The sequence below is a fragment of the Xiphias gladius genome, chromosome 9 (genome assembly GCF_016859285.1).
Source record: "Xiphias gladius isolate SHS-SW01 ecotype Sanya breed wild chromosome 9, ASM1685928v1, whole genome shotgun sequence".
Lineage (NCBI taxonomy): Eukaryota > Metazoa > Chordata > Actinopteri > Istiophoriformes > Xiphiidae > Xiphias > Xiphias gladius.
In genome coordinates this window covers 16,933,623-16,947,758 of record NC_053408.1, presented here as the reverse complement: position 1 = coordinate 16,947,758, position 14,136 = coordinate 16,933,623, and the positions used below count along the sequence as shown (strand labels likewise).

At 43.3% G+C, this 14,136-nt stretch overlaps 1 protein-coding gene across 2 annotated transcripts; it reads right to left on the bottom strand.

Annotated features, from left to right (window-relative positions):
* Nucleotides 1-2,612: 2,612 nt before the first annotated feature.
* On the bottom strand, nucleotides 2,613-14,052 carry ubtd1b (ubiquitin domain containing 1b). 2 transcript variants are annotated; one of them, XR_005708158.1, is made up of 5 exons: nucleotides 13,949-14,052; nucleotides 7,832-8,059; nucleotides 7,421-7,578; nucleotides 6,125-6,873; nucleotides 2,613-3,018 (listed from the first exon to the last, which is right to left on the bottom strand). XR_005708158.1 is itself a non-coding variant. In XM_040136111.1 (4 exons), exons 1-4 carry the CDS (start codon nucleotides 14,028-14,030, stop codon nucleotides 6,622-6,624), a joined length of 720 nt encoding a protein of 239 aa, XP_039992045.1. In that variant the 5' UTR covers nucleotides 14,031-14,052; the 3' UTR covers nucleotides 5,972-6,621. The 2 variants fall into 2 exon arrangements, 1 of the variants encoding a protein (XP_039992045.1); XM_040136111.1 differs by lacking the exon at nucleotides 2,613-3,018 and having other exon boundaries at nucleotides 5,972-6,873.
* Between the last annotated feature and the right edge of the window lie 84 nt (nucleotides 14,053-14,136).

Sequence of the window (14,136 nt, the reverse complement as noted above, 5' to 3'; positions counted from 1 at the left end):
GCGTCCACTCCAGTGGTTTTGCTGCACACAGACAAGAGGCAGAGGCAAGAAGATCCGGACACACGCTTTACAAAGTGGGACTTTCATAAAACAGACTGACGGGGTTCCAAAGTAAAAATCACAAGCCTGGGACATTGTTACGACCCCTGAGACAAGAGCCTCTGTCCAAAGCCTCCAAACCCTCCGCTGTGGCGTCAGGGTCATCCTGGGACTGCTAGTGGGGGGGGACAGAGTTTAGAATACAGCTGACTGGGCGAGCGACCACAAACAGCGCTCCCTGTGAAATTCCACGGTCAATAGGGGCTTTTTCCAGGCCCAGCGCACCGCAACCCTCCAGAGACCTCGTGCTGACTGTATTTGCAGAGACTGAAAGAAAGAAGAGACAGAGTTGCACCGCTTAAAAAAAGCTCCCTCTCTGTGTACTAGGAGAACGATGTGCAGCATGACAGTAATAATGGGCAGTCTTTTCACATAAAGTACCAGTAAGAAAATGACTCTATTGGCTATTTACTATAACAAAAAATGGACCAAACCTACAACAGTTGATCCATTTTCTGCTTTAAACACTTGGTTGCTGTCTAGTAGCATTTCCCTGCCTTTCAGACAGGAAATGAGGGATTTTACAGTTATGTGTTTGTTATAAACACAAGGAGAAACGGGTGATTATAATAACCGCTGGTGCATACCGCAGTTCGGCGGCAAAAGAAAAGAGCGCCACCTACAGAAACTGAAACTTCGTCAGAGGAAAAATTCGAGGAAGACTGGTCCCGTTACCTTCCCGCCCACGCCGTGTGATTGACAGCTGGTAGCTGGGTAACGCGGTGCAGAGACTTTGTTGAGGATTTTTCGAATGCTGCGTGTGACTAGTTTGGACACGTATGTGCAGTCGCTCACAGCTGAGCACTTCCAAACCAAAAATTTAAAAGTCACTTTTCTCAGCTCGTTCCTTCCTCTAAATAATAATCATTAAAAATAAAACCAAAAGCACAAACATGTTTTTATGAAAAACAACTTCTCCATGGTCCATTTTTTGAACCTTGCAGGTTGGGAAACGCTGCTTTCAAGGACAACACATACTGTGTATCATCGGATTCATGCCCGAATGTGTTGGAGGCTAAAAACAAACACGGCTGTTTGTGTTCAGTGGACTCGTGATCACTCCCTGCACTGCCCAAGAGGCCGAGGCCCGCTGGAGGATTTGCAGAGGGGGCAGAGCTCCATCTTGTGGTTAACGACCGATCGGGACCTCGGCTGCAGCGCCTGGTCAACGAGCCGGGGCTGACTTCTCGAATTGTACGGCGCACTGTAATTAACTCAGCCCCTTTTGATTTCACTCATTCAAAAGGAAGAAGAAAAAGCAGAAAACGGTCCTTAGTTTTTACAAGAGTTTGATTTTATTCAACAGTTTAAAAACATGGTTTAAAATGAAATCAGCATATAAATGAACACACCGAGTAGTAAAATGAATTGTAGGTGTCATTCATCATCAAGAAATGTCCATATAATGACTTCATTGTTCTCTTTGACTAAATATACTGGGTTTTTTTTTTTTTTTTTAAACTTAGACAATTTGAAAAACAATTTCCTTCGTGTGAGTGGTTTCGACATGGCTGTTAATGTGTCAAAACAATGAGAAAGCTCTATCTAACTGCAATGTGGACATCTGAGTTTGATGTATGGCGTGTTACTTGCTGTTACGAGTGTAAAATAAATATTTCCAACCTATTATGGCTTTTCCTGTATAATCATATGCAAATTTTATTTAATCTGTGTATCACGAACATACATGTGCATGACGTCCTGCAGACGTCCTATCAGAGTTTTGTCCAAGTCAAGTCTTTCACGTGTTGAAACGTGCGGAGAGTTACATACATTCGAATGAGTGCAAAACAAATGTGTGTGTTGCATCTTGCCTGGTGTTATGGTCAATGTCCATTCGCATTGCTCCCGACTGTGGAAAACAGCCTTCAGAACTGCAGCGCACTGAGGGTGCCAGTGAGTCAAGAAAAGATGCGGGTGTCTCTTGACCCTAGAAACAGTAGTTTGACCAAAAAAAAAAAAAAAAAAAAAAAGAAACATCTGAGCTCAGCGTCCACTGGCAAAGTTTTTCTGGGGCTTTCGACCGCATCTTGGAGGGTTGCTTAGCAGAGACGTTCGGGAATTAGAGAGTTTTTCCCGAGTTTGCTCCGGGGGGGGGGTACTTGAGCGCTACTTCCAGCAGCTCTCCTTGCCTCCACGCCTGAACATTTCCCCTGCTCGACCCCTTGCGAGCTCGAACTACATTTTCTCAAAAAGGGTCTTCACTAAGATGAGAGGTGTGACTCGCGGGCTGAGGCCGGTGTCAGTGGGCTTAGACGTGAGATTGGAGACGCCGGAGTGAAATTCGCAGACCCCCCTGTGCTTGGGTTGCGGAATTTTCTATTCACAATAAACGGGAAGAGAAAAAAGCAGAGGGGGGGCTGCGTGATCTCCGATTTGCCAAGGCGCATTTGACTTGTACTGGAACCCTGAGGCTTTCTCGACTCAATGATCGTCACACCGAACTCGAAGCCGAAGTCTCTGTCCTGCATTACGGGGGGGGGGGGGGAAGAGCGTTTTTTTTTTTCTGCTCTCTGCACTAGGAGCTAATTCGTGCCCCTCAAGGGTTTGGCCGCGCACCCAGGGTCCACTCGCAGCTAGTTTCGCGTCGCTTAGTTGGACCTCAGGACCACGCGGGGATGTGCCGCCTCTGTTGAACTGGCGTCTCACTCCGCCGCCAATTCCGCGGCACCTGTTAGAGTAGCGCTGTCGAAGTCTAACCGGCTAGAATCACGGGCATTTTGCGGTCCGACGGTAAGAAAAAGCACGGGTGTAAATAATAAAATGGATGATGGCTGAATTCCATCTAGCTGCCTCAGTGTCGGGGTCCTGGTGTTGTGCATGTGGGCGCGCTGAAATGGCTTCACTGGGACAGAGCAGAGCCATCGTTAATGTTGGGACACCTTTGGCTTTTCCTACAGGAAGTCAAACCACTTCATTCTTAAAACACACAGCAAACCCATCCGGACAGAGGTATTGGAGAATGGAGAAAACACACACACGATCACTTCAAATATTCATTTGCAGATTAAACCTTTGCTACATTTTCCATTTGCTGATTTTATCACGGTAGGTTTAGTCGGGGAAAAAAAAAAAAAAAAATCCTTGTATCCCAACATGCAACCATCAGTTAGAAAAAAGATCTGATCCATTTCATAGCACATTTATCAGGAACAGCTTATCTGCATTTGTATGCACTTCCCTTGAGACGAAGGGCTCTCCTTAGCTGCGAGCGTCATATGTGACACTGGGGGGGGGGGGGGTGTTCCTTCTGGAGTTCTCCGAAGTTTGCAACCTGATGCTCAGCCTTTTGAGTTTTAAGATGGTACAGTGACCACTGCTTAATGTTACTTCATTTCAGTTTAAAAAAAAAAAAAAAAGAGGGCAAGCTCAGGATAAGCACAGGGACAGACGGTCAAGAGACATGAGGACAAAAAAACCCCACCCATGGCTCACTAAACAGCGCTGTAACAGCAGACGCTATCGATAAAGTTGTCAGCAGAGTTCCCCCCCCCCACACACACACACACCCTGAGGCTCGACGACACCCTAACCTGCGCAGCTGAGGCGTGCAGGGCAGAATGCTAAATGGACACTGGGGAAGAAAAGTTGTGGAGGCATTTTTAATGTTTAGATAATCTTGTCCGTGAAAGATGAAAGCCCATCCGAACGGTCAAGGCAACAGACTAGAATACATTTCCAAGTGAAACATGAACATTTGAAACGGCTGACACAAGCATCCGGATTGTAGCAGGCTTGTATCTGTAGTTTGACAGAACTTTAACAATACTCATAGCTGGTGCTCTATGAAATCTCTAGTGTCAGAAACTAAAAAAAAAAAAAAAAGACATGAGGTCTATGTCTATTGTATTGCACATACAGAGAAAAATGCTTATTCAAGTTTGCATTCAATGATTAAGAAATCCCCAAAAGAATCATTGGTAAAGGGAAGCCAAAAAAAAAAGAAAAAAAAGGGGTGATTTTGATTAACTTCAAGGTTGAAACTGTATAGAAAAAGACACAGGAAAATGAAACTCATTTAAAGGTAAGACATTTTTCTTAATATGTTGGGGTTTGGCTCAGTTAGGTTTCAAACTCATGGTTCAAATTCACTTCCTCAAGGATGATACTGCTGGAGAATTGTGCGACGGGAGCAGTGAAGGAAAACGAAGCCCATCGAGCTGTAGACTTGTGTGTCGGGCAGAATTCTGCCATGAGTGGCACAGCACAGGCTGCATTCGCAAAGCAGGTCTTGAAGCTCGACCCTGAACTGCCACGATATCTATTCCGGGCTATAACCCAAATTTGACACTAACATGACCTGGAAGTGACAGTGTTGCACCGAAGCAGAGTAGGTCGTATCGCAGGTCTAAAAATTCCACTAGAAGTCAAAAACCCAAGTTGCTCAACAACCAAACGTCAAGATGAAAACCGGAAGATCCATGTATAAGCTATGTGAGCCATCAGACCTCTGTCCAATCAGGTGAAATTCTGTCAGCCACCCTTCCACACTAGATGATCTACGTTCCCTTTGTTGTGTCTCGTTGTCTTACGAGGCAACACACTGGGCAAGAGAGCTACCATTTAGTGAAATGTATGATAAAAGCCTCCGATTGAAAATGAAAAACTTCCCATGCGGCTAAGTGGATGTTTCTGGTCCTCACAGCGCAGCTCTCGTGAATCCAATAAGTCACATCTGACAGGGGGGAAATATCTAGTTTGAGCTGTGGTGTGAATGTAGTAGCCAGTGTTTTAATTTCATTTGTCTCTTCCAATCAGACTGTCAGGCCTAACGGCGACTTCAGCTATGAGCCACCAGCATAATTTCACTGCAATTTCGTTTGAGGCCGACATGTTGCCGTCTTTCGGCAGCCACTGTGGTTGGTGACAAAGCCGGAGGCTCTTTTCCATTCAAAGCAATTATCTTTGCTGTACAACAATGATCAGTCAAAGTCAAACACTGACTATATAAAGGGAAAACGCCAGTACCTTACTGCTTAGTTAGAGACATTTTTAACTGTCAGGCTAAATGGCTTGCGCAAAGACTCTAAATGTTTATTGACTTGGAGAGGGGTTAAAACAAAAGTAAAGTCTAATGTCTACGCAGTGTTAGAGAATTCAAAGTAGGCTGTCAACTGCTGGATCCACGGAGAACGGACACTCGAATCTGCAGCTCTTTGGCTCATTGTTTTGGTTCACTGCTCCATATGGTCAACTCCTAACGGCTCTCACCGATCCCCACATATAAAACTTGTATGCAGCCATTTCCGGCAAACCAGCTCAGTCTAGCGATCTGTATGCTGGTGAAGAAAATCAAACCTCTAGCGAACAAGCGTGACAAATATTTTAAATGACTGGACAACACCGAGGATAAAAGGCGAGTGAATACTGGATTTACATTCATCAGGTGGTGAACTGATTATATCGGGGCTGTGTTGCTGCCCCCTAGTGGTCTGCTGTTCATTAAGTGGTCAAGGTTTAAGACAACAATCTTTGCATTTTTGTAACTTCTATTTTCCCTAGACAACATGATATGATTGACTGCAAAGCTATGACTTGTACACCAGGGAAACAGTCTTGTCTCCATGAGCTAGTTCAAGCTGAAATGTATCATATCGGTAAAATACATATTCCTTTTGCCCAAACACGCACACACACGCACACGCACGCACGTGCACGCACGCCCGCAACCACACAGCATATGTTTTGTCGGCAAGATTTGTGAAATCATTAAAAAAAAAAAAAAAAAATTAAAAAAAAAAATTAAAAAAAAAAAAAAGGCAGCAGTTATAGCTTGGGTCAATCTAAGAGTTCCTGAATCTAAAAAAAAAAAAAAAAAAAAAAAAAAATACAGAAGGCTTAGTCTAGTGGTAAAACTAGCATCATTCAGGACATTGACCCTTTTTTGTTTCATCATGTAGAAGGCACACAAACCACCACAAAAGTATAGTTATAATCTTCAAATGTGCAAAAAAGCTGAGATTACATAATTTCCTCAATAAAAGAAAAAACGGAAACAAGAAGTGTTCGGTATCGCGCTCCCTACCTTCCCCTCTTGTATCTGTGGAGGAGACGAGGAATGCAGTGCGGAGTCCATCGGCGTCCTAGTAGAAATGTGCTTTGAAACCAACACAAACACTTCTGCATTTCTTCCATTGGCACTTAGTTACCGTTAGTGCAGACAAAAAGGGCAGAGGCCGAGTCTTTGTATGTGCAGCACGATATGCACATGCTGGATGTGTTTGAAAAGGCTGCTCATTAGCATAGGTTCTGCTTTAATTTGCAATGCTTCAAAGAGACAAGGGGAAGAGGATCTCCCAAGTTAGTGTGGTGACTGGATTCACTTTAAGAACAACCCAACATACCCAAAAAAAAATACAATGACACTTGATAGATGAAAGAAAGCAGCACTTAAGAGTTTCTCCCTCATGTAGTTACCTCCGCAGTTCAGTTTTATTTCAATCCAGCATTAGGAGGCACCTCTGGTCCTTTAGTGTCTGTCACCCACAGCGTCAGCCCTCACGTTATCCTCTTTGTTCTCAGTTATTCAGATAAGGCGGGTGACGCCTTGGGGGCTCGGAGGGCCTGCGGGTTGATGATGACCTGGATGACAAAGTCCTTCTGGATCTTAGTGTCTTGCAGCCGCGTCTTGTCCGTGAGCAACTTGCCAGAGAAGAACCAGCGCTGATGGGTGGCGTCGATGTCCTCCTGGGCCTGCAGCTGCTTTTTAAGCTGCCCTATGGTGTCGGCCATGCTGGCGCTGAGGCGCAGGTCCTTACCTGTGGACAGTCTCACCTACAGGGGAGAGGGGAACACAGGTAAAATTTGCCTTTCAGGGACAAACCAAAACGGTACCCTGCAATACTGCCTTGGGTAGTGTTTTGGGATCAGATCATACTCCATGCCAGTTTTCGCTCTCTGTCCCATGTGCACAGATTCATAGACGAAAGATCGGGAATGTTTGGTTTTAGCATTGCAATTTCAGCATGTTTTTTCCCCAAATAACAGTGCAATGATTATGGTCATAAAAATTGACCGAATTCAAAATAATTGAGTAACCCAAAAAAAATAATCACTAGGCAACCGCATAAAACAAACTGACATAATAAGCACATTATATTGGTTGGAAATGAGGGAATGCGTTTTTGTGTTCATTTACAAATGTTACTACATTTACTTTTGAAGTCACTGTAACTGCTTTCAGTTTTGAATGGGAAGTTAGGAGAAAACATTTGATACGTGTCGGCCGGGGGTGTCAGTGTTTGGGTGTTAAGTTGTTCTTTACGTCCGAATGACATCAGAACAATAACTCTTTATGTCTGTCGGGGGCTTGTTGTGGTACCTTGAGCTGAAATTCCTTCTTGGGTGCTACGGGGGGTTCGGGGCTGTCGCTGGGATCCTCATCGCTGCGTTCTGAGATGAGGTTGACAGGTGGAGCCAGGCAGTAGACGGGCAGCTGGTAGCGGTTACCGAGTTCATCGTAACACTCTGTGAGAGTACCTGGAGAGGGGTGTCGAGGAAAAGAGTACAGCTGTTATATAAATATATTGTCAAATTGCAAAATAATGTTCTGTGGGTTATTCTGTGCACGTGTGTCTAAATATATGCGCTATATACCCTGGACCAACCAGGTATTTTCAGTGATTCTTTTATTTCACTGACTGTGTGTGTGTGTATCTGTGTCTTTTCCCTCACAATTCAGACATGAGTCAGGCCTATTTGTTGTAGTGTACTGTGCATTTTGTCTTCTTACCATGTGGCAGTGTGATACTGGCTCCGTCCACTATAGCCTGGGCCAGCTCGTGGTCGTTACACTCCAGTGCCACAGCGGCGGCTTTCAGGGCGTCCCAGATCTCTTTACGGCCCTCGAAGGCCGGCGCTGTGTCCCAGAACTCATCCCGCTTGCTCCGTAGCTGGCCCTCTGTCATCGGGTAGTCGCTCTTCCACTTGGGACGATCTTTCTTCAGAGGCTCATTACGTCCTTTAATGGAAAGGAAAAGCCACAGAAGGTTGTTACACGCAGCGAAAAAAAAAAAGGTGACAACCTGCTAACTACCATTTGCCAATGTTTTGTCAGAAGGAACGGCCTGTGAGATCTCTGGTGAACTAACATGATTACTGCTGGTTAGAGGCACCAAAGCTGTTTTTAACAAGTGCAATGAAACAACTTTAGCTAGGGACTCACCATTACCTTTTTTTAAGAACATTTGGCATAGCACATTAAATGAATAAACCTATCGATTGCATGGTGTTAACTTGATGGGTCTTGACTATGAAAAAGAAACATATAAAGCGAACTACAGAGACATAAAAAGACCCCAACAAACTTGCGGTGCGCGGGTTGATTTGCATGACGGGATGAAGGGAAAACGGGAAGCAGGGGACAGCAACCTACGAGATTGGGTATAATGCATGGAAATAGTGGTTTGAATACTGCAATGTCTAACATTTACAAATGCAAGCCTGTGTGTTAGTTCAGTTATGCTAAAATATTTGGATTTTACTAGTAATAGGAGAGGTGCATTGATTTTTTATTTACATTGATTGGTACTGATATTAATTTCACAAGTCTGCTGTTTGTAATGTATAAATTTGAAGAGAGACGTTGGACACTCATAACCCAGGAGTAACTTTATCAACATAGTCCTGATGGTGGCGAACGAGCTGCCATCAATCGGGAAAAACACAAAAATCCAGTGTCAGTGACAGGAGCCTGAAAGCACCAACACGGGTGTACATTTCTGCAGTGCACAGTACCATATTAAAAGGTGCCCGGTGGAGTTTTCTTGTAAACTAAAGTTATGTTTATATTCAGTGTTTCTCACCAAAATGCTCTGTGTGTATCCCCTGAGGTGTAACAAACTTAAAATTGGGATCCACTCTTGAAAACATTGCTCCATAGCGATACTAATGTCAAAAACTCCACAGGGCACCTTAAGTGTTGCATTTAGTATTGTTTTATTTGTTGTCTACAGAAGATGGATTGGAACGAAAATGATGTTCCCATATAATTCACATCCTGTGCTTTCATCTCTTAGCAGTCATAAACAGAGCTGCCAGCAGAGAGAAATGCTACCCGTCACCAGAGACAGAACAACCCCCCCCCCATGTCATCTGAATCTAAAATTAGGAGGACATTCAGAGTTTGCAATATGCATGAAGCATGTGTAGCCAATATCTGTCAATGTAACCTTACCTGTGTTTCCCACCATTCAGTATTAACAAAGCACACTTCCACCGGCTATGATTACCCGCCAATGATGCGGCTCAAAATGATCTACTATACTAGTTTTTTTCTCTTGTTGCTTGTGTAACATTTGCTTTGACAGAATAGGCTGTGACGTAGTTCTGTGACTTGAGCAATCAAGTATTAAATAGGCCCAAGCTTACATTTACGAATGCCTGAGAGGGACAGAGGCCAGTCACTGAGAACTGGAGTGATGGAAAATGGAGAAGACCATAAAGGTGACAGCACACAACCAAGAGGTTGCCTTTCTTTCAAACAAATTATTTATAGTGCGGGCGTCTTAGGAGGAGCAATTTGGAGGACGAGGGATGGTGTAGGATTAGCACTTGGAGCAGAGTTAATCCCAACTGAAGCAAAGGGGCCTCCTAACTATCACTTAAGTAGTAGTGGACGTTTGCTGTGAAAGGATCTGAAGTGTCATATCTATGATAATTTGGTCCATATTCTCATTGGCCATGACTGTTTCCCCAGATACCTTCTGTTGACTATAAAATAAACACATGAATAATCATAAAACCCCAAAAGAAAATCAGTTCACTATCAATTAATTCAAAGAAAAACAGTCAATTTATTTTTAAAACCAATAGTTTGCTATCAAAATAGTTGTCAATTCATTTTCTGTCCAGCAACTCGTCAACAGTTTCCCCTCTATGTTCTTACAATATATACGTCTATATTATGGCTACAGTGGCCTCTAGCGAGATGAGCCCGTAGTTCGTCTGTACAAGCAACTTATTACGACCCAGTTACATTTTATTGTTTGGCGTCCTATAGCTGCCGTAGTAGTTATGACAGGAGCAAAAGGAGGAGGTCAGGTGACGTATTATAAAAGAGCGACAAGCATCGTGTTAGGAGGAGGTTGGGGTGGATGGATGGGTCGTCCAGACACAGGATTTTAACGCGGGAGACGGTTTGATTCTCGGTTTCACCCAGGAAACCCATAATCAAAATTATTTCTTTTACCCGTGGCTGTTCTACAACCTTAACCATTTGTTTATTATTGCTACCATGACAATTAAGTTCCTTGAACATTAAGGAAGTATTAATTATAATCCAAACCACAATCTTTTCCTAAACCTAACCAAGTGGTTTTTGGCCAAACCTAACCAAACCGTGACCTTCCACACCCCTAACCGTGTGTTTACTGTTGTTACCACAACGATGCAGATCTGGCACACCTGCCCCTGGTATGCTCCTATAGGTCATATCCGAGGAAATGGACCAACGACCAATATGATCATTAAGGTGGAGGACTTGTTGCACCGAACGTATGTTGTATGTTGTTGCTGCGTTGCAACACGGAGGCAGATGTGATGCCTCCTTTTATTGCAGGTAATTAAACTTTGAACTGTTTTCATTTTGGTCGTTCAATCTATCGCAAGCTTTTGCTAACAGTTCAATCTTGGTACACATGTTAATTTTGCTGTGTATGTATTATATAGACTCATATTCTATGCTGTTTGGCGCATGCAGTTTCATTTACAATGTATGATTGATTACTGCCTCCTTTCTTTACTTACACATACCATGTCATGTTGATAAATGTCTTAAAATACTGTATACTGCCTACCACAACATCATTTCTTTTGTGATATCACTTGTTATCATTTAAATTGTCATAATAATACACTACTGTAGTGGAAGCTACCCTGTGGTTCCAGCTCTACAGTTTTGGTGACTCCCCTTTCCTAAAACATGGGCTGACTTGGGTCTCAGACGGGTTATCTCTTACGGACACATTCTCTGATATCTACAGAGGATATTCTCTGAAGGGCTGACATCCTGCACAGTTAGCAGAAGCAGTTGGTAGTAAGCTAAACTTAGTATAGTTTCTGTACTGTCATTGTATTGTCATTGTGACCTCCTGCAATCGAGATTCCTTGTGGATAGTAAAACGTGAGCTCAACTCGATACAAAACAAAACACTGAATAAGGATGCGTGCCGAAAATCTGTATGTAAAACGGGAAACAGTGAAATGCACAAACTGAAGCATGTTTAGAGGCCTCAAGTGGTAGAAATACATTTTTAAAAAAAGGGGGAACTTTTTACAGAAGTACGTGTGGCACAGTGGATAGTGTGTATGAAAAGCAGGCATTAACAAAAGGAAGTGAGTCAATGAATTGAAAACATTCTTGGCAGACCAGGAGCAAATTAAATGTATCCCGTTACGGATTTCTGACAAGACTGCACCCAAAATACCTCTAATTTTCTTAAGCAAACACACACACTCCCCTCTTCTTTAACCTACTACTTTTCCTGCTCTAAAAGAGTATACATCCTTGCTTGTCAGACACAGTGGACATGTTGTCCAACCAGAGTGTATTTCAGCCTAAAGGATGCAAATGAGGCTTTTTGTCACTCGGCGAACGTGACGCAGGGGCAAAACCTATACATTACAATTCAACACAAATCACAGAGCTATTTCATCCCAAAAAAATAAGGACAAAATCTTTACTGCATGCTGAGGACTGAAATTAAATCAACCCATACTGTGAAAAATGGTGAGATACCACATCAGTCTTCTATTGTATTTCACCTCTTCCTCTCACATGGCTGTCTGTATGAGGGTGTGCCAAGCAGAGTAGATTCAGTCCCGTTAGAGGAGCCAGTCAATGACGCAGCAGGACATGATGTGACTTGTTCTTTTTGATCAGAGCCTGGTCTGGTAGGGAGTGTTTGTTGATACCGATCAGGGTGGGAAATTACCATGAATCACTGCCAAAACCTGGGGAATCTCGGCTGTGGCGGCTTTGACTTTAAATAGTCTGTCCATAGGGCACTTCAGCAAGTAACAAAGAAAAATTACTTTAAAGGCCACATTCTGCTCTAGAAAGCTATATTAGATGCTCCTTTGGGGATATTTCCAAGTGGCTAGGGGTCAAAGAATTCTCCTTCGTTCCCTGATACAAAGCTGGAATCCATCTTGAAAACATCCTGTTTTTATGATGTAAACGGGAGAGAATTCCCGCTGGACCAAGACTAACTGAAAAATTGTCCATCAGTAAGAAACAAAGGGGACAGAACGTGTATCCAAATGAATAACAGACACTAAGATTCCTGATCAGTCACTATAATGGGAACTTTATTTTGCCGGATATGCTGAAATTCAAAACAAATTGACTTATCAGTCTTTTCAACATTGTGCTTTTAAGTAAAATAACATATTGGTTAATTGCTGGATTGGCGAACTCAAGCACAGATTTGACCGCACCTCGGCTGGAGACTAATGGTTTATTTCCCATCCTAGGTGAGTTTATGAAAACATTCATAAACCTTGCTAAGTGCTGAAGCAGCAACCCAAATTCCATCTGTCACTATAAAAGACAAGTATAAAAGAACAAATCATGGCAGTCTGCCAGTGTCTCTCTTTGAAAGAATGTCATCTTCCGTGAAGGTAACGGGCATGTACTCAAGTCCCTGATGTGAATAATCGGCATATCAGTAACTTCAGGAATTGATGTGACCTCCTCTACTTTGCTGGAGGTTGCAGTAAACACAGCATCCCGCTTAGTTCCCTACTGCAGTGAAGTATGGTGTTCACAGGGCTAACATATTACCTTTTTTAAGACAGCAGTTGACCCAAGAGGGTTAATGTTGTGGGATTAAGTGTGAGGCTTGAAATTGTTGGGTGAGAAAACTGTCGGCCCTGTTATAGGTGCAATGTCAGGCAAATGTGTGTGTAGTGCAGGTGAATTTGGATGTAATCCATGTTAGTAGGTGATCATCCTAAAACAGCACAAGGGAGTTGAACCCCATTCTGTGAACAGGCAAAACAAGAAAGCAACTTTGTCCTAAGAAAAAAGCGACAAACTGGTGTACTGAGGGAGCAAACATACTGGCTTTACACTGGTCTTGTGTCCAGGCAGCATACAGCTGAACTGTAACTGCACTGCATTTACACTTACAACTAAGAATGTATCTCCGGGGATCTGACTACCTATCCAAGATGCGAACCGATAGCTGTCAGCATCCTTCCCCTTTATTTGCAGTTGTGCGAGTTATTATAGGAGGCACTTTAGTATTTGTAACTGTACAATACACATTTGACATTGGTCCAAGCATGCTGGCATGCACTTGTGTGTAAAGATATGTTTTTTGAATCCAAATGGCTCCCTGACCACAGAGAGACACCTCCCAGAGAGGTGTAACAAAAAGTTCTGTGTTATTTAGCTGCATGGCTTTGTGCTAAAGTGTGTTTTACTCTGTTTACCAGCAGTCAGGGTTTTCCCACAGAAAAACAAAAAGGTGAAACCCAAGAACAAGTGGTCACTTGAGATGCAGGAATGGAAAACACATCTGGAAAGAGTGAGTCTCAACCACCTCTATTAGTTTTTTTTTTTTTTTTTTGTGCATTGTAATGTATACTGGGTGTATTTATAAAGTAGCATACCAACAATTATGCAGAACTGGACAGTTGTCAGATACCAAATGCCATTTTTGTCACAGAAGGGGTTAAGAGTGAATTGGAGAAAGATGTCAAAACCAGAATGAGTTCACAATGCCAGCAGTTAGAGTAAAAGTCCCAGGCCCTGGTGTTGCAACAACAACAAAGAAATGCATATGGTTTACTGAAGCAACCTACATATACATAAACAGGACACACACATACACAGTGGTCTTACCTCCTCGTCCACCGTTCCTGGACGAGCCTCGGCTCTGTGTGTCCTCCCAGCCCTGCCAGTATCTCCCAACACATCCTCCCATGGTCAGACTGCAGACTGTTTCCACGCGTCTCACCAGCTGAGCAACGGGCCCATCACGGACGAAGACGATGAACTAGGTCCAATTGGGAGGACGGGTCGCAGGTCCA